Source organism: Podarcis melisellensis, assembly GCF_964234715.1.
Source record: "Podarcis melisellensis genome assembly, chromosome: 3".
Taxonomy (NCBI): domain Eukaryota; kingdom Metazoa; phylum Chordata; class Lepidosauria; order Squamata; family Lacertidae; genus Podarcis; species Podarcis melisellensis.
Window position 1 is genome coordinate 102681655 of NC_138530.1, and position 19287 is coordinate 102700941.

General features: G+C 43.5%; 1 protein-coding gene across 17 annotated transcripts in view; it reads left to right on the forward strand.

Annotated features, from left to right (window-relative positions):
- The first annotated feature begins 3808 nt into the window (after nt 1-3808).
- The window catches only part of PUM2 (pumilio RNA binding family member 2), a 61274-nt gene continuing 45795 nt past the window's right edge, over nt 3809-19287 (forward strand). For 5 of the 17 annotated variants that reach the window (XM_081906029.1, XM_081906017.1, XM_081906030.1 and 2 more), the window contains exons 1-2: nt 13241-13600; nt 19023-19091. In XM_081906029.1, coding sequence (XP_081762155.1) covers nt 13277-13600; nt 19023-19091 — 393 coding nt within the window. In that variant the 5' untranslated portion in view covers nt 13241-13276. Of the gene's footprint in view, nt 3828-3900; nt 4046-13237; nt 13601-19022; nt 19092-19287 lie in introns of those variants that run through there. The other 12 variants (XM_081906020.1, XM_081906026.1, XM_081906027.1 and 9 more) reach the window with 6 other exon arrangements.

Genomic DNA, 19287 nt, shown 5'->3' on the forward strand with positions numbered 1-19287 from the left:
TTACAACAGGGTTGTTGTAAGGATATATTTGGTGGAGAACCATGTGCACTTATTTGAGCTCCTTGGGGGTAAGGTGGGATATAAAGGTAATAATAAATAAATAGTGTATAATACATGATTTTTATATTTGGAACAGCCTGCAAGGTAGGTTAGGCTGAAAAAGGGATTCCCCCTTCACCCAGTAAGTTTCATACCTGAGTGGGGATATAGGTCTGCTTTTATTTATAACTTTTTATTGGCCCAATGTTGGCTTCTGTATTGGCTCCAATGCTTTCCCCTTACATTTAAGGCTTTCTAACTTTCTTTGTTCATTCCACCATGCCTATTGTGCACAAATTCATCTGCTGTCAGCCCCTTGTGCTCCTGCAGCTCTATGCCTTTCCTTCTATTCTCATTGTAATAAAAAATAATAATTAAGGTCTTATATATATAATAAATGTTCATAAATGCACCAACCAAGCACGTACATAGATATGTGGACCACATGTCTGGAAGACCATCCTGAAACCATTTTGACTCCCCAACTGACCAAATGTTTTCTCTGCAAGGAGGGGGGGGGGTGAGGGAACCTTCTCATTGTCTCAGGAATTGGGTAATCACCATCTCAAAGGAATGGCCAGACTACCAGGAAAGGCAATCAGATAAGGCATTGTCAGATAACCTGGCAGACAGGAAAAACAACAACATTCAATTTTCTGTTGTAGACCGCCTTTTCTGATGTAGGTATGATGTTTGTGGGGGGTGGTCTTGGGTTACACCCCTTCTGTGATGTATGTATGATGTATGGAGGGGTGGTCTTGAGCTCCAGGGCAGGGAATTTAAAATGTCTATATAAGAGCAGGCACACCTTTGTTCTGGGTCCTCCTCCTTTCTCCTGCGTGTGAGGGGAGCACCCTCTTGCAACAGCTTTAATAAACATCAGGCTTACTAGCTGCTTTGCTTCTCAATATTCTCTGGTTGGCCTCTGTTATTTTCTCCTACCAATAGCAAACCCACTTAAGGACTCTATAGGGGCTCTTGGATACCCTATAAGGGAAGAAGGGCAGATTTTGTTTACAACATCATATGACATAAGGTTTGGTTTCACATTTTTAAATTTTGTCCTCTTGTGTTTCTTCTGTAGAGTCCTGGAATAGGAATGCATGTTTGTTCTCGCTGTGACCAAGATAAAGACAGCTGCTGAAAGATAACGGCAGCCACGTTAGGAACTCTTCCACCATTTAATCAACAACACCACATCTGACAATTTGCCCTGTGAAATGCTGACTCACTATTTCATATATAATGATATGACTTATTTTCCTATATACACAAAAATGCTGTCGCCATGCAGCTCCCCTTGGAAGTTCTATAGCGCTGCATCACAACTCTCCCCAGTCAGGGCTGGAGAGAGGGGAGGGAAAGAGAAGGCAAGTTGCACAATGACATGGGAGTCAGGAGGGTGGGATACTAAGAGGGGGAAAGACATGTTTTAAAATATCTGCAGGGAGGGAAGTAAATGACAGCTTTAAACAATGGCAGAGGTTTGAGTAAAGCACTATGGAATATAAGAGTGCTCAGCATCCTTTATCTCTCTCACATGATGCAGCTGAGAAATGGAAGATGGAGAACTTTGAGTAAAGTAAGAAGACACTGAAAGTGGGGGAAATGTCTGCTTTAAACAACGCAGATGTTTGAGTAATGCAGGGGTTGGCAAGGTTTATCTTGCCTGGTCCCGTGGAGATCCCTTTGTGGCTGGATTGTGCTTGTCCATGATTTTCGGCGTCTGCGCAGACGCTATTTCCGGCACTGTGGAAGCAAGTCCCTGCACCGCGCTGTGCCGGTTTAGCGCAGTGGTTTAGCAGGCGGCTCAGTTCGGGGGTGGCTCGTGGGCCGGTCAAACAACCTCCGCGGGCTGCTTCTGGCCCATAGGCCTTAGGTTGCTGACCCCTGGAGTAAAGCAATGCTGGAGGGTCACCAAGGAACAGTTTGTCTAGCTCAGTATTCATTGGTAGCAGCTCTCTTGAGTTTCAGACATAGAATCTTTTGCCATCCCTACCTGGCAATTCCAGGGGTTGAATAAATGCTCTTTTTTTTCCTACCAGAAATGACATTCTGGGAATATACAGGAGAGGTACATGGTTTACACCCTGTGATGTACAAAATAAAAGCAAGCTCAGTTCGTTACATGCTGATAACACCAAGGTTGCAGGTTTGATCCCCATATCGGAAAGCTGCATATTCCTATATTGCACAGGGTTGGGCTAGATGATCCACAGGGTCCCTTCCAACTCTATGATCCTATGAATTAAGGTACAGTACGTAGTTCCTGTGCCTAAGATCGCACCTCAGAGTAAAATCTCTGTGGAGATGCTGCAGCAACCATTGCAGCAATTTTTTGCCTAACTTACCAACAATCCATCTTGCTTGCTTGAAGCAGCACTGAAGAGCTTTTCTAGAAAAGGCACCTGAGCTCTCTTTAAGCATTTATTACAGACCCCATAAGTTGTTGCGCTATCCATCTGGTAAAGAGCTGGCTGTAATATGCAATGATTTTTTTAATGGGATTGGAACAGCGTTGGCTCATTCAGTCTAGAGAGGATGGGCCAGCCAGACCAATATGATCACAAACTTTGTCACTTGCTGAAGACAACCGTATGAGAAAGAATCCATTTGCTACGATGTTTGTAGTACACTCATATATTGCCAGCAGTTTACGATTTGCACCAACCACAAACCTTGACTTTATTAGTTAATGAAACGGAAGCGGGCGTACAGATCTTGTTATGTACTGAGTTGCAAATAAAGAGCATGAAATCCACTCTCGACTCCGAGTATATTTCAGATCTCATCATCAAGGAAACAGAGGTGGTTGTGACCTTGACTGTGACCTATATATCATAGCTATATGGAAACAGTGGCGTCTGTTGCCTCTGGAAAGTGTGTGTGTACTTCAGGCCACACACCCCTGCCCGGCTAAAGTCATTCTGTCTACATCAGCTCCATCCATGGAAACTTCTCCTAAGAGCCATGAGAGTTAAATTTTCAGAGGAAGCATACACAATGTTGCACAATGGGAACAACTGACGGAGGAGACCAGCTGCGCCTCCTATTCGCCATGGGGCCGCTGTAGAGGCAGCATTGGATCTGCCGTCTCTAGGGACGCTGCCGCCCGAGGCAGTCGCCTCACCTTGCCTGATGAGTGGGCCAGTCCCCATGAGCAGTTTCGGTGTTGGTTTTGAGCATGACGGTTTCAAAGAACCGCAACTGAGAAAGTGCATTGCATTTACTGGAGTCCCCGCCTCCCCGCCCCCCAAACCGTTCCCATGCATTTGAACGGTCGCCCTCGGGAGGTAGCGGACTCTCCTTCCTTGGAGGCTTTTAAGCAGAGGGTGGATGGCCACCTGTCATGGGTGCTTTAGCAGAGATTCCTGCATTTCAGGGGACTGGACCAGATGACCCTAGAGAGAATTCCTCCCAACTCTAGGATTTGCAACGGGTCCTGGGAACGCGAATGCCCGCTGGACGTGCCCACAGAGAACCGGAAGTAATGAGCACCGGCTCGTTTTCACCACCTCTTTGGTTTTACAATGCCTTTGTGCTTGGGAAGCCGTTCCTCCTCTCTCGCGCCTTGTGCGCAGGCGCAAAGCGCGCGCCGCGCACGTTGGGCGGCGACGCACGCGGCTCCCGATACGCTCCCTTTCCTCCTTCCCTCCCTCCCTCCCTCCCGGCGTCGACGGACGGACGGGCCGGCGGCACGCATGCGCCGTAGCGCGTTGCCGTTGCCGCCGCCGTTGCTGCTGTCTATGCCCGTCCCTCTCTTTCTCTCAGTCGCTCGCCATGTTGTTGTGAGTCTCCCTCACGGCGGCGAGGGTGGAGGAGGGGGAGGGACCACGACGGCGGCGGCGGCGGGGGGAGGAGGAGGAGGGGGAGGCGGGAAGGCGACGGGGTGGTTGGGTAATTATAGGTGAAGGTGTACCCGGAGGAAGGAGGAGGAGGAAGAGGAGGAGGAGGAGGAGGAGGGAGCCCGCCCCCCCCCGTGTGTCCGTTACAGGCACACTAGCTCGTGAGTATTCGGCTGCTGAGGCGACGAGATGAGGTGGGTGGGGGAGGGGATGGAACGGCCCATGGAACGGCGGGGGAGGGGGAGCGCGATTGAGGGAGGAGCAGGAGGGCGAGTCCATTATTATCCTCGCCCGCCGCACGGTCGTTCACCCACGTCCTATTGTTTCAGACCCGGGGATTGGAGTATTTTCTTTTTTTGGGGGGGGAGAAAGACAGACAGACAGACCAGGAGAATAGGCCGCTGCTGCTCCTGCAGCTGCTCCGGGCCTGAGCGCACGTCTTCGATGCCCTCTGTCTCCACCCCCCCCCCACACCAACCTCTTTCTCCGGCCCTCCCTTTGTGTTGGCGAGCACTAGGCCCGTCGGGCAGGCCCTCGCTGCTGGAGGCGGCGGGGAAGCCATAGGGGAAAGCGGGGTGGGGAGAGAGGAGGAGGAGGAGGAGAAGAAAGGAGGGCGCCTGTGTGGGTGTGGTGCTTGCTTGCTTCCTTGCTTGCTTGCTTGGAAGCAAAGAGAGGAAGGAGTCAATATGGTGCTGAGGACGACGTCTGCACGGCGGGCGGGCTGCCGTGTCCTGATCCGGGCAGCCGCGTCTCCTGCTTGTTTTGTTTCGCCCTCTCCGTTTTAAAACGTCTCGTTTTGCTTCGTCTCTGCCAAGCGGGGAGCGCGGGACAGGCGAGAAAGATAATTTTGGAAGTGGGTGGGGCAGTGTGTTGTGAAAGAGGGGGGTTGTTAGAGGGACCCCCCCCCTGTTTTTGGTATTGGGTGGGGGAGAAGGATTTCAGTTTCTCCTCTTTAACAGAGAGGGTTAGGGGAATGAATAGGGTTTGTGTAGGTTTGCCCCCCCCCAATCGTGTTTGAAGGCCTGCTATTGTGGGGCTGCAAAGAGGCGAGAGGGTTTTTTTGGAGGTGCCAGCCAAAGGACTGTTAACCACAGCAAAGAGCACGAAGCAAAAAGGTTAAATGTTTGCCTGCAGAAACTGGTCTGACACGCTCAGCCAAATTTGGTGAGCCTTCTGCTGTGGGACTAAGGTAGTAGCGAGGAGGCTCTGAACCGTGGGGTGTTTTAGGGAAAGTGGGTATTGTGGATGGGTGCTTGTTGTGGTGTTGGTCCCTTCCAGCCAGGGGACTGTATTTGATGGATTGGTAACCTGAGAAAGGAGAGAGATGTAACAAAAGGGTGCACAGAAGGGAAATGGCAACTAAAGAAGTGGAGATGGTAAACTGGAACATTCTTCTGTTACACTGGCTCTAGGGGAGGGTGTGCAAAGACTTATTGTAGACTTATTGCACAGTATGTCTTAAAACATTCATTGACATAATAATCCTGGTTCTGTGGGTTGTTGGTTTGATGCCTATTGTCAGTTCCCCCTGTAGAAGAAAGAGTGTGGATGCCCCTTGTATAGCGTAGACATGATTCCAGGTGAGGAAATAGGTTACAAATTGATGGGATTCTCTTGATTGGAAGACACTTGAGAAGGTGTTTGGGTCTGCTGGAAGCATCCATGTGGCTTAAAGTGTGAGTCCTTGGGATTTGTTGAAAGGCCAGCCAAAGAGATGCCACGGGGAATCTGGAACATGGTGACTTGGAAATTAGTCTAGTTAGGAAGAATTTGTGAGGTGAACTTATTTTGGTGTCTGGGGAAGAAAAACTTAGCACGTCTCTGTGGGAGGATCAGCAAGAAGTGTGGTGAAGGCCGCAAGAGAAGTCAGCAAAACAGGAACTAGTGTGGGGGAACTGTGAGCAAGTTTGGTTATTGGAGGTATGGTAAGATGCTGAGTAGAAAAAAGGGAAAGAGTCGGATATGCAAGACATGTGGTGGTCATACAGGCAGATTTTCTCTTGTTCAGTAGAAGGTTTGAATAATGTGCCTTAGGAAAAAATGTAAATATAGTATCTGTGTGAGGAAGCAGTTTGCATGAAATGAGTAACTGACATTTGATTATACATTCTGGTAAATGTGGTTTCACATACAGCATTCCCCCCCTTTAGTCTTTAAGGAAACAGTTTTTTAGGTAGGGTATGTGAGTTTAAGTGTTGACTTCCTCTGCAGCAAATTATATTGGAGCATGCAACTTTTCAGACCTATCAGTGCATTATACATTTCTGTTGTATATTGAGGAGGGCTAATTGACAGCTTGTTCATTTTTATTAAACCTGGTAAACAAGCATATGTTCTAATGTATTTAACGCTGTAATGAGTTTTGAGAATACTCCCCCCCCCCCCCAATTCCAGATTAGTGATATAGGAAGGTAAAATTCCAGAGTTTAAAAGAAATATTTTAAAATAAATAAATAGCTTGGTTCTCTGGCAGGTGGTAAATATTTTTGGCTCCATGGGACAGATCCTTATCAGAATCAACCCTGTGGGACAAATTTGACAGGTGGGTGGGGCCACCCACCTCTCAATCAAATGTTATGATGAGGTCATGTTCAAGGTGCTTTGAAGTACAGACTTCAAAACAACTTGCAAGGTGCTGCTGAATCAGGAGGGGGTTTATGACCTATATGCAAAAATTAAAAAAAAAATCTTCTGGAGACAGTGAGGAGGCTTTCTCAGAAGGCCCCTAACATTTCAGCTCCTGGAATGAAGGAACCTCTTTGCCTTCTGCCCACTACTTTGCCACAGGAAACAATGGAAGAGACTGAAAGGAGCTTACCTGGGTGCTTTTCTAATTTCCTTCCCAAATACATATGGATACTTTTTGAGTCCTTACTGCTGCTGCTGATGCACACCAAGAGGCAAGAGTGAGAGAGTGCCAACTGACTGGCTGCCCCAAGGAATGCACAGTATGCAGAAGGCAAAAGCAACTATTCAGAAATGAGCAGCAAGAATGGGAACAGTTGATACTACACACTTGAGGAGCAGCCCGTCTGTCCAGGGGCAAAGCAAACAGCACCAAGAGCCCAAAATTTTACTGTTGCTGCAGCAACTTTGAAATGGGCAGGCCATGCCTACAATGGACTATTTTCTCCCCTCTCAGCGGGGGAGGAATTTCCTGCAAAAATGGAGAGTGGAGGAGCCTTTGTTTTAGCAGGGAACGTGTTTGCAGTGAAATCCTCTGCTAAAACGGATGTTTGTTTTCTTTGTTTTAGCAAACGCCTTCTTGATTTAGAAATTATCTTTGCCTATTATGTGATGTCATAAATAATGTAAATTGGTGGGTTTGGTTTGGGCAGAATGGCCTCACTGGCCAAGATTGGCCCATAGCACAAAGGTTCTCTGGTTTGTTCCATAAACATCTGAACTAGATGGGTGGCACTTAATGTCTCTGTAGATGTTTCCTAAACTTAACACCAATATATGTGTATAAGGATGCTCAAGCAAGAGGACTTCCCTTCTGTCTTCATTTGAAATCTCATGAGCCCCTCAGAAAGCCTCATTAGGAACCACCCAAAATAGCATGGAATTGCCACATTGTACCAGTGTTCACTTGTTGCATACTGTTCTCAGTTTGGAAAATGGCTTTTTAGGAATAGAGTGGGAAAGGCCTCTTGTGGAAACATCCTCATGCTTGCTGTTTTCTGGATTAAGCTTTATAGGAAACATGGTATATTCTCTAGTCCACATTGAAAAACTATTTTCAGGGTGTGATCCTATATGCCTCTCATGCTGGGAGGTGAGAGTGAGCAGCCATTGTTATGTTGGTGCAGCTACTGTTGCATCTTATATGGGGTCAGCCCCATACATGAGAGAGGAAAAAACTGCTTTGGAAAATGGAATAACATACAATTGAGCAATATTTTGTCTATGACAATATTGCCAGTATCCGCTAATCATGGGTTGTTGTAGTACTGACCCCCATACCACTCTTATGATTGAGGGAGTCAGTGCACTGATGGTGATACATGCCTCAGGACAGTCCTCTACCAATCCATACACACTCATGTCACCGTTCCTCCTCAGGCAGGTGTTTGGGTCTCATTATGTTGCATACTGCTCAAAATAATTGCATTTAACCACATACAAGGGGAATGAAGGATAGGCTGCTGAGTATAGTACCTGCATTGTCCCACTGGCAGGAGATCTGCAGAGAGGACTCGTGTCCCTCCTCGCTCCCAGGATTCAAGACACACTGTGGCAGAAAATAAATATTTGCCAAAGGGAGAACTGTTGTTGGACTGCAACTTCCATTGGACCCAGTCAGTGCAACCAGTGGTCAGGGATTATTTGGAGTTGCAGTCCAACATCATCTTGAAGGCCACAGGTTTTTCACTCCTGCCACATGGGGTTGGGAAACAGGAGATTGGAGCAGTAGCTCCAGGTGGGGCTAGGGGAGAAAATGGCTCCCTCGCTGTTTACATGCTTTGTCTAGCAACAGTCATGTTACAGGCACAAGAGGAAGCTCCTTCAATTTGAGGCAATTCTTCAAAAATTACAGAACAGTGCCTGCCTGGTCAGCCAGCAGGCAGGAAACAGATATCATTGGGCTGCCAATGTCAAGACCCAGTTATGAACACCAGGTTCCTGTAGGTTGCAAGAGGAGCCCTGGTAAAGCAGCTGAAATTTCACATGCAGGAGATACTGTGTTCAAATCCAGGTATCACTAGAAAAGGAAAGGGACTTTGACATTCAGGAACATCTTAACCAATATGCATGAACACTGAATAGTCCCATACACCTTTTGACTGATGCTTTCCTCCTCTAAACTGGGTGCTTCTATACACCCTTGTATCAGCACTTACCCCACAGCACCCTGAGTGGCATGTCCTTTTGCCATCCTGGGAACCTGATTGATCAGAGAGTAGAGGGTCTCTGGCTCTGGCCACTGGTAGCAAGCTACGTGTCCCACCCTGAGTCCAGCTGAAGCTAGATTGCATCTGGGGATGGAAAAGGTGTCCCTAGCTACCAATCCCAAATTAGAAAGGAACAATGCACATGGGAAAGTCATAGCACTAGCACCTTTATAACACTCCATTTAGGAATATATTCACTTTTGACATAACTTTTGCACATAACCTGTGAGGAGCCTGCTTGGAAAACATATCATAGAGGAACAGCTGGGAGCATCCTGCTTATGGTTGACCATAATGACATGGATCTCCTTTGTGGTACTGTGTGTTGGTAGGTCCTGTTCCATTGGGAGAGGACCTGTGGAGATAATAATAGGCAAACAGCCTGTAGCTGGAACACCCTGACCTGTGCACACAAGTAGTAGGTGTTTTGAGGAAACAAGAAAGCTGAGCAGTGCCAATTCAGTGTTCTGCCAGTACTCTTTCCTGGCCTTCCAACTCTCTGTGGAGGTGGGGGATTTCAGTGACTCTGTCAATAAATCCCTTTGGATTGTAGTGGAACTCTTGTGTGCAATGACAGTTCAGTCAGCTTCATTTATCTGTGCTGTGATCTGATAAGGCAAAAGTGCTTGAGTGTTTGGCTAGCAGTAACAGTGGTTAGATTCTAGTGCCTGGGCTTTGCCAATGGAGAGGCTTGCCTGCATTTGGGAATGAGTGTTTTCCTTGAGTAGGTGACACTGCTCCCTTCTGGAAAAGAACTTGAGGCAATGCAAACAGAAACAAGTAGTCTTCAACACTTGAATGGAAAGTACAATAGTTGTGATAAAAACTCAACAGGTAAGCTGATCCTAGTAATGGATTTAGCACTAGCCCTTGTTTAGTGCTATGTGAACAAGCTGAGCCCCCTTCCACACGTGTGCATTTCCTCTTCCTTCAAACTCTTAACAATGTGGAGTTAGGTTAAAATAAGCCAACTTTACACTGTAGTTTGTGAAGCTGAATTGTTTAAACTATGACAATAGATAACGGTAACTACAGTTCCTAGTTAAAATGACACTGTAGTTGACAGTTGAAATGAGCTAAAAATGGAAGCAAAAGCTTCCCAACGCCTCTTGGCTTTGCGTTAGGAGGATGGGGAAGTGGAAGGAGGGTAGGTTTGTTAATGTAGCATGAAAAGACATGGTTTAGCCCAAAATAACTACCAACATTTAAGTTCTAGGTGCTAGGTGACAAACAATAGGGGCTAGTGGCTGGGTTGAGCTTGCAGGAGCTGCTTGTTGTCATGCCCAGCTCTTGAGTTTCCAAGGAGCATGTGATGGCCACTGTTGGGGACAAAATGTTGGGCCAGTTGAACCCGTGATCTGGGTAAGATAATTGCATCATGGACTAATAAAATAATTTGTTGATGCACTCTTAGAACTTCTTTCTGCCATATTTGATAAATTCTAATAACGCAAGTTGCCAAAATCCTGGAGATTGAGACAGTTTAAGAAAGGGGTGGTTGGAGAAGAGAATCTAGGAAACCACAAACCTTGTTAATAATGAGTGCCTTGTTAATAATGTAGTGGTTTGTAGAAGGTGGCATAGGTTTAACAATAAATTTTGCCACACAAACTGCATTTTTCTCTTTATTAGCTTAAAGGGTGTTGGAAAACTGTATGTAATGTATATTTTTCTTGTTACATTTTAGTTAGGAAACTGGGTAAATGTGAGTTAGATAATGATATTGTTGGGAAACTAGTCTCTTGAGTACTCCATGCCAGAAAAAACCTGGAGAGAGAATTTTGAGTGAGAGCTCGGTCCTGGTACTTGTCTACATTTTAATGAAACCTAAACATTTTATGAAATCTAAACTCGTCAACATTTTATGAAACTTAAACAGCAGTGACTTAGATGAACAGGTAGAAGGATCCTGATCATATTTGCAGTAGGTGACCCTACTGGTAGGGATAGGTGACACCACAGAGGAAAGGAATAAAATTTAGAATAAATGTGAATCTGAACTGAGACTTTCCAGGAAAATCAACAGAAACCAATGCAAAATTTTGCTATTACACAAAAGATCAAATAAGCAAGTGCAGAATATTGAGTCTCAGACTTGAGGATAATGCATGTGAAATGGATTTCAGGATTGTATTTGATCACAAGCTAAACACAAGTCAACATGTGGGGATGCAAAAAAGGCTGGTGCTATTTCTAGGCTGTTTTAATAGAACTATAATTTCCAAGTCTTGAAGTGGCTGCACTTTATTCTGACCTCATTTGTAATCCTCCAGTCTTGGGCACTGCATTTGAAGATGGATGTAAACAAACTGTAATGGGCTTAGAGGTGGTTAGGAAGATAAGAAAATGTCCTTTGAAGAAAAGTTGAAATAACAGGGTATGTTTATTTGTTTTCTGCTGTCCTATAGTACAGAACTAACTATAATGGACTTAAGTTACAGGAGGGTAGATTTCAGTTTAACATGAGTAGAAATTTCTTGATGGTAGGAACAACTCGGCAAGAGGTCTGCCAAAATAGGATGGAACTTTTAGTGGTGAAATAATTTGCATGCAATGAGATTAGTCATAAATTGGTAGTTTCCACAGCTTTTGTTAATCCTAATGGTTACTTGGTAGAAAAGACTGTGGGCCAGATCCATATACAAACGTACCTTGGAAGTCAAACGGAATCTGTTCCAGAAGTCCATTCGACTTCCAAAATGTTTGACTTCCAAGGTGTGCCTTCCAATTGGCTGCAGGAGCATCCTGCAGCCAATCGGAAGCCACACTGGACTTTCGGCTTCCTAAAATCATTCGAAAAACAGAACAATCACTTCCGTTTTTTGATCGTTTGGGAGCCGAAACATTTGAGTTTACAGGCGTTCAGCTTCCGAGGTTCCACTGTATACCATAGGTCAGATTTGACCTGCAGGCTGGTAGTTGCCTACCCTCGGTCTAAATAACTAAGCATGGATTTCTAGGATTTTTCTATAGGTGCCTTTTTATTAATTCTGGTCTATCGTGGTTCCCTTTTAGTAATTCCAGAAAGAGGAGATTTTCATGTTCCCTATGCTCTTACTCTCACATTTGTTTTGTGTGAGATAAAATACAATACAAAAGCTAATTTTATTACTCCTTTAAAAAATTTCAGTAATTTCTGAAAATTTTAGACCCTTTGAAATAAAGATTTGTATAAAGGTGAGTGCTTTACTGAACAATGGGCGGTATCCAAGGCTCCCATTGCACATACACATTTCCTCTGCGGACCCCCCCCCCCCCCGCCCCACACTCAGAATTGGCTTAGGGGGATTTGGGGACTCTTCAAAGGAGTTTTTTTGTAGCGTGGTGTGGGGAGTGGAAATAGAAGTGCCGCTGCATCAATGAAACTCTGCTGTTTTGAATACAGCCCACTTCTTGACTTTTATCTTTGAACAGACTATAGTTACAAAATTAAAAAGAAAATAATTCGAAACAAATAAAGCAACGGCATCTGTTGCAGAAGCCTGTTTGTTGTTGCACTAAGTAGGCAGCAGACCAATTCATCAGTGTTACGGCTTTATGAACTATGTAACCAAGGTCAGTACAGTGGTTCTTCAGGTTACATACGCTTCAGGTTACAGACTCCGCTAACCCAGAAATAGTACCTTGCGTTAAGAACTTTGCTTCAGGATAAGAACAGAAATCACACGGCGGTGGTGCAGCAGCAGCGGGAGGCCCCATTAACTAAAATGGTCCTTCAGGTTAAGAACAGTTTCAGGTTAAGAACGGACCTCTGGAACGAATTAAGTTCTTAACCTGAGGTACCACTGTAGTTGACTGGCATGCCAACCCTTTAGTGCTCTTAGGCTCCTATGCAGAGAGGGGAGTGAGGTTTAATTTTCATTTATTGATACATGGTGAATGAGTAACTACTTTGAGTTCCTGATTTGAAAGGTATGGCTTGTTGGAAGAATAGTTAAAAGCAGTGCTTTTCTTCTAGAAAAAAGGTACCGGTACTCACCACGAAGTTGTTATAGTAAGTGCCGCACTTTTAATTAGTGCTTTTCTTCTAGGAAAAAAAGGTTGGTACTACATTCCCTTAAGTACCCCCACCAAAAAGCATTGGTTAGAAGATTGACAGGCAGATGGATTAGAACATTTTTAGTATATTACCTTACATATTCTAGGGCAGGCATAGGCAAAGTTGGCCCTCCATATGTTTTGAGACTACAATTCCCATCATTCCTGACCACTGGTCCTGTTAGCTAGGGATGATGGGAGTTGTAGTCCCAAAACATATGGTGGGCCGAGTTTGCCTATACCTGTTTCTAGGGTAACGTCAGACGTTTGTGTTGGGCTTCCAAAGAGAAGCCAGTGTTTCATAGCAAACTCCCTCTTCCTTATAGTTTGGATTTTTAGCTTTGAAATCCTAATTATAAGAACTGAATATTTTACGCTCCTTCTGTGGAAAGCCTTTTACGTTATCCTTTTTCTTTTTAGGTATCTACATGGTATGAAATTACATGTGTCCTCCTAGGTATGAATGAAGTGTCCTGGCAGGAGACCAGAGGAATGATGCATGTGAACATTGGTCAGGAAACCAGAGGGGTTGAACAAGGGGTTACCTCAGCTGGAACAGTAGGTGGAACAACTTCAGGGCCCAATTCAGGTGGAACCAATCCTCACTCCATCCCTACATCTGCAGTGTCAGGTGCTTCCAGTGTCCAGGTACCCTTCAGTGGATGGTCTCAGGATGATGCCACAGTTGGATATGTCTTCCAGAGGCAGGCTGGTGAGCAACTGAGTGGCTACTTCAGTAAGCACCGTCGGCCCACAGGAGATAGCATTCATGTAGATCATTCGGTAGGTAGCTTATTTGTGTTTTGCTTATAGTCTCCCCCCCTTTAACTCATATCTTTCAGAAAGATATGTATAGGTTAATTTATCATAAGCACAGCATTTAATCATGGCTGTTGGAAGTTAAACTTCTCAGTGTAACTGGCTTAAGGCATGATACACATTAATATGAAAATACCTAGTATTTTCCCCCTCAGGGATACTTTTAGTAGTTTTTAAAGTATTAGACTTCATGGCAGGTGGATAGGTGGTACCAAGTGGTTCATCTTGACAAATCAAAGAAAAGTGACAGGATGAAATTAAAAATGAATTTTGCATGTAATCTTGCCTGTTACACTTATATCCTACATTCAGTACAGAATAAATTGATCATGGTTAATTTCCATTGCATGTTACTTAGCCATGGCTAACTGTTGCTGATTCACTGAATCTCAGTAATAACACCTACATCATAAGCTTATTGTACACAATATTGCATCCTGTTGAATGTTATTTTTCTAATGCTTTGGAGACTCGTGATGTCACATCTGGGGTTGCATCTGCCTACCCAGATGCCCGTAAGTTGGACTGACGTTTTTATTTAGAGTTTTATGTGTACAGTAGGGGTAGGGAACCCTCCACATATTGTTGGGCCTGCTCCCATCATCCCTGACCATTGGCTATACTGACTGGTGCTGTTGGAAATGTAGTCTGGAGAGCCACAGACCTGCCACCCCTGTGGTACAGCATAACATGTAGACTACAGCCACATGATCTGTACACTGAACTCTGGATTTACCTTTAGTCATGTTCATTAAATTCAGTGGTTGTACCTGCATAAAACTTAGTTGAATGCCACCCTTTCTTGTACTTTGTTTCAGCATGCCTTGTTTATTGTAGTTGGCATTTTAGAGAGATTCCTTTAGTCTCTGGAACAATTCAAGTACAGCTTGCTGCTGCTGCTTTGAGTTTACCTACTCAAGATGTGAATATTTTTTTCTTTAAATTCAGGATTCTACTCCTAAAAGAGTTTCTTTGCTAATACCTGATAGGTCTGTAGCGGCTCGATAACTCAGGGGTACTCATCTTCAACTTTCTTGCTGTAGAGGAAATTGTTTTTTCCATTGTAATTGCGTGGTTCCTGCAGAAACATCTATGGCTGCATGAACAACTACACTTCTGAATAGGACATCTTGTATAAATTATTTCCTATGAAGAGCTTTATAGAGATCAGAATTGATTGTTCTCTAGGATCATATTCCCTTCTAGACAAAATTCCGAGGGCCATTTTTCAGTGGTGGGCGTGTCTTGAGGCAAAAGTATGTAGAGCAATAAATGTACATTTTGCCCTTGCACAGGAGGCAAGGTGCTTCACACAGTGCTCTGTCCTCCATCCAGAGAAGCAAAAGGCAGTATTGGAGTTCAAGGACACATTCCAGCTAGGCAGAAATGTTTCGTGTGAAGTGGAACTGGTGAGGTTTCCTGGGGAGATCTCTAAGGGTCAAGTAGAGGGGCCACATTCCAGCCTTGGCTCTAAGGTTCCTCACCAGCTCTCTGGTTGCTTAAGTAAGCTTAGCAGATAGAATGAATTACTGTTCTATAGTCCTGCAGATCACACTTCCTATTTATTCTCATTACTGTAGCATGCTTTTGGCTTTTCCTTTGGTATGCAAATTGTTTGTATCTTGCAGAGTGCTGGAAATATTTAGAATAAAGAGAGTGCAAAAGGCACCATGCTTTCTGGAACATGACATGGTAACCAAGGACACAAAGTTGATTCTGAATTTAGTGTTTCAAGAGAAGACAAAGAGTGAAATAATTGACTTGTCAAATAATTTTTTTCTGCATACTGATTTATACCTTTGGAATGCAGTCTTTCTAGGAATCCTTGATTTTAAAAGGTTTTGTCTTGCTCTGATTTTTCCTAACAAAATTAAGAAAAGTTCATTATTTTTAATATTTGTTGTTTTTACTATATAAAGGTGACTGTAGTCTGGGGTAAAACTTACTTTCTTGCATGGATCTGTTTAGTGCTCTTAATTTTTTTTATTGAGCTAGGTCCTAGCATTGTACAGTGGTACCTTGGTTTACATCCATAATCCATTCCGAAGGTCCGGTTGTAAGCCAAAGCAGGTTGTAACCTAAGGTGTGCTTTCGCCAATGGAGCCTCCCCCCCTCAATTGGTTGTACATTGGTACCTCAGGTTACATATGCTTCAGGTTACATATGCTTCAGGTTACATACGCTTCAGGTTACAGACTCCGCTAACCCAGAAATAGTACCTCGGGTTAAGAACTTTGCTTCAGGATGACCACAGAAATTGTGCTCTGGCGGTGCGGCAGCAGCGGGAGGCCCCATTAGCTAAAGTGGTGCTTCAGGTTAAGAACAGTTTCAGGTTAAGAATGGACCTCCAGAACGAATTAAGTACTTAACCCGAGGTACCACTGTAACAATAAAAAAAGGGTTGTAATCCAAAAAAAGGGACACACACTTCTGGGTTTGACGTGGCTGTAATCCAAAATGGTTGTAATCCAAAGCGGTTGCAAACCAAGGTACCACTGTAGTTAGTTTTCAGAGTTCATGTCTGTCTTGGATGCAGTAAACGTAGAATGATAAGTCAACATTAGTTTTGTGATTTAAGTGGGTCTTCTGTGAGAGTGAATAATGTTGGCTGTCACCCATAAAGCAAATTATGAACCTCTATCTAACCCCTATGTTAAAACATGCTTTTATGTAAGACCAGGATAAAAAATCTGATTTTGAAAGTTGTGTTAATGACACATCATCAAGTAAAAATTAGAATGTATGGACAGTGTTGACCACGCTTCACAAGTTAAAAAAAAATAATCAAAAATTCTGCCCAGTAATATAGCCAGTGCTTCTGTAAAGTCTTCAAATGAAGTGTCCATGCATGGCTCTAAACAGTAATCCTGAATCACAGAATTTGCTCCCAAGTGTCTAAACCTATGCAAACTCTAGGGAAATCATGTGGGTTGCACAGCTAGAAAGTTTGGATTATGTTCCTCATTAGTGTAAAGTTACTTAGTTACAAACTAGGGTGCTGTAATTGTTTCTTCCAGTAGATGATGATGATGATTAGATATCCATGCTTGACCATGAGGTGGGTTCCAGCAGTTGCACTGCAATATTTTTGTATGTAACCCTGTTTCTGTATACTAATAGCGAACTCATTCATCAAGTTCTGTTGCCTATGTAGCCAAGACAGCACCAGTAGTGACTAAGAGAGGTATTGGCATGCTCGGGCGAACTCTGAACTTTGCAGAAGCACAAAAAGCCTTAACACAGCGGGATGGAGCATGCGTGGCTGGCACAGAATGCTAAATCTTTCTGCCTGAGAAGGGAAAAACAATGGAGGAGGGAGAGTGGAATGGAGTATCTCAGGGAAGGCATGGCTGGCTGCCTGGAACGTTGAACAAGAGCATACTGCTGTGCAGCTTGTGTTAGGTCAACGTGTAAATTACATTTTCCAATTGTAAATATTGAAAAGGGTGCTTTCACTGCCTTGCATACAGGGTGTTATGGTATTCATCAACAAACCACAACCAGCAACCTGCACTTGTTTAGAGATGGGTAGATCAAACAGCTAGTGGATCTTAGCAGTTCAGATTTGCTCTTTATGAAGAGAAAAGGCAGCACTCTGTGTTGATTATCTTTTTAAGACTTCTCCTAATGTTACTCATGTCATGTCATCCTCCTTCTAGCTTCTTTGTTTCAGGAGCTAACTTTATGATCTGTTCTCTTGCACCTCATATAGGGTTGTCCTTTGAACACATGCTTTCCTTTCTTTAGCTCAGTTCTGATTCCTTCATCATTGTAGCAAATCCTTTACATGTCTTGGTGTTTGCCGGTCGAGCAATATAAATCAATATCCTTCTTCACCATATTTTGGGGCTCAACCAGAGACATCAACTAGAGATCCAGTTCCTTATCTGAAGAGGTGGAGTTTCTGCTCTGGAAATGGACAATAGAGCCCATGTCTCCTTCAGATTTTGATTCAAGTTCTCTGTGCCCATTGTTCTCCAAGCTAGTAGTGGGGGCACTGTCAGCATTTTCACCTGGAGCTCAAAGTTCAAAATGATGACATTAACTCTATGTTGTGTTATAATAGCAACAGCAACAATAACCAGTATTTTTTGCATGACTGGGCAGCAGGTTTGCTATAATGATAGAAGAGAAGATGACTACTTTACTAAAATGCTTTTTAATGAGAATCAGTGTATTCAGGTTTTAATTTTCATTATACAGGACTTTTTTTGTTGTTGATTACTGTTAACTCCGAATTTAATTTGGTGTTTTGAAAATACACTAATAATGCAACAATTTGATTATAAAACATTGATTTGATTTGTGTAACATTTAAACCCAGCAGTAAATTTACTTAATCAGCAGAGCTTTGAGTCTTGGGTCCTTGCTTTTAAAATAATATATATCTGCTCACTGATGTTCCTTAGCATTTGAATGTCACAGAGGTAGCCAGTAAGTTGAATCCAGTTGTGCTGTTTGGTTAGTGGAAGAGCTTTTGATCCATTGGACGCCTGTACTAATGGAATAGGAAGGAGGCAATTTACAGCAGCTTTCCCTACTTTCCCTCTGAAAATCTGCTCCAGGGTGTCAGGGTGTTGGGAGAACTGTTCAGAACAGCCCGGAAGGTTGGGCTGGGGATTGGGGAAGGCTGTAAGCAGCGGTTCTCAACCTGTGGGTCCCCAGATGTTGTTGGACTACAACTCCCATCATCCCTGAGCTCTGGCCTTGCTAGCTAGGGGTGATGGGAGTTGTAGTTCAACAACATCTGGGGACCCACAGGTTGAGAAAGGCTGCTGGAAATAGGAGGACAGGCAAATTTGCTGCCCCTCCTCTTGCACTCTAGTGGTGCAGTAGTAAAACTGCTAGCATATTTGCAAAGCTAGGTATGGTTTCAAAGACTCTTCTGAAAATTGAATGGCTATTTTTGGTTGTAGAAGGGTACAAATGGATGCAAACAAGGGATTTAAAATGTACTATGATGATTTATATTAGTTAATATATTTAAGGCATGCTTGGGTTGTGGGAGAGATGATAAATCATGTTTTCGGTGCTTTTTGTTTTTATCAAGGCATTTCTTATTGTTGTAAGGTTCATCTGAGTGCTTAGTAACTGCCTGAAATAAATTACTTAGGAAGTTTATCACATCAGTTTTACTTATTTGGGTATTATACCAGCAGTTCATGGTGACTAAATAATGTACTTTCAAATATTTTTCATAGTTCTTTTCATTCACCAAGTGAATATTCAAGAGAATTGTCTGTTTCTCTTCAACCAAGGAAGTTCAATTAATAAAAAATGGGGCATAGTGAACAGGGGCATAACAATTTGGAAACTACTTCTAAATTTTAAAAATATAGCACATAGCTTTCTAGTGAAATCTAATTTTTATTTTTATTTTCTCCAGGTTCGCTCTGTGGATGAAATGAATCATGAGTTTCAAGCTCTTGCACTAGAATCTCGGGGAATGGGAGAGGTAAATAACTTTAATTGAAATGTATAGAATGGATTGTCGCAAGAATTTATAAATCACCGTTCTGTTAATCTTGGCATCACTTAAAAGAACCACAATTTAGGATATGTATCTTCTGTTGTTGGAGGAATTTTCAAGTCACCTTTTATGCAAGTACACTTTGAGTCTTGCATTGTACTTTCGGCACGAAAGCCTTAAC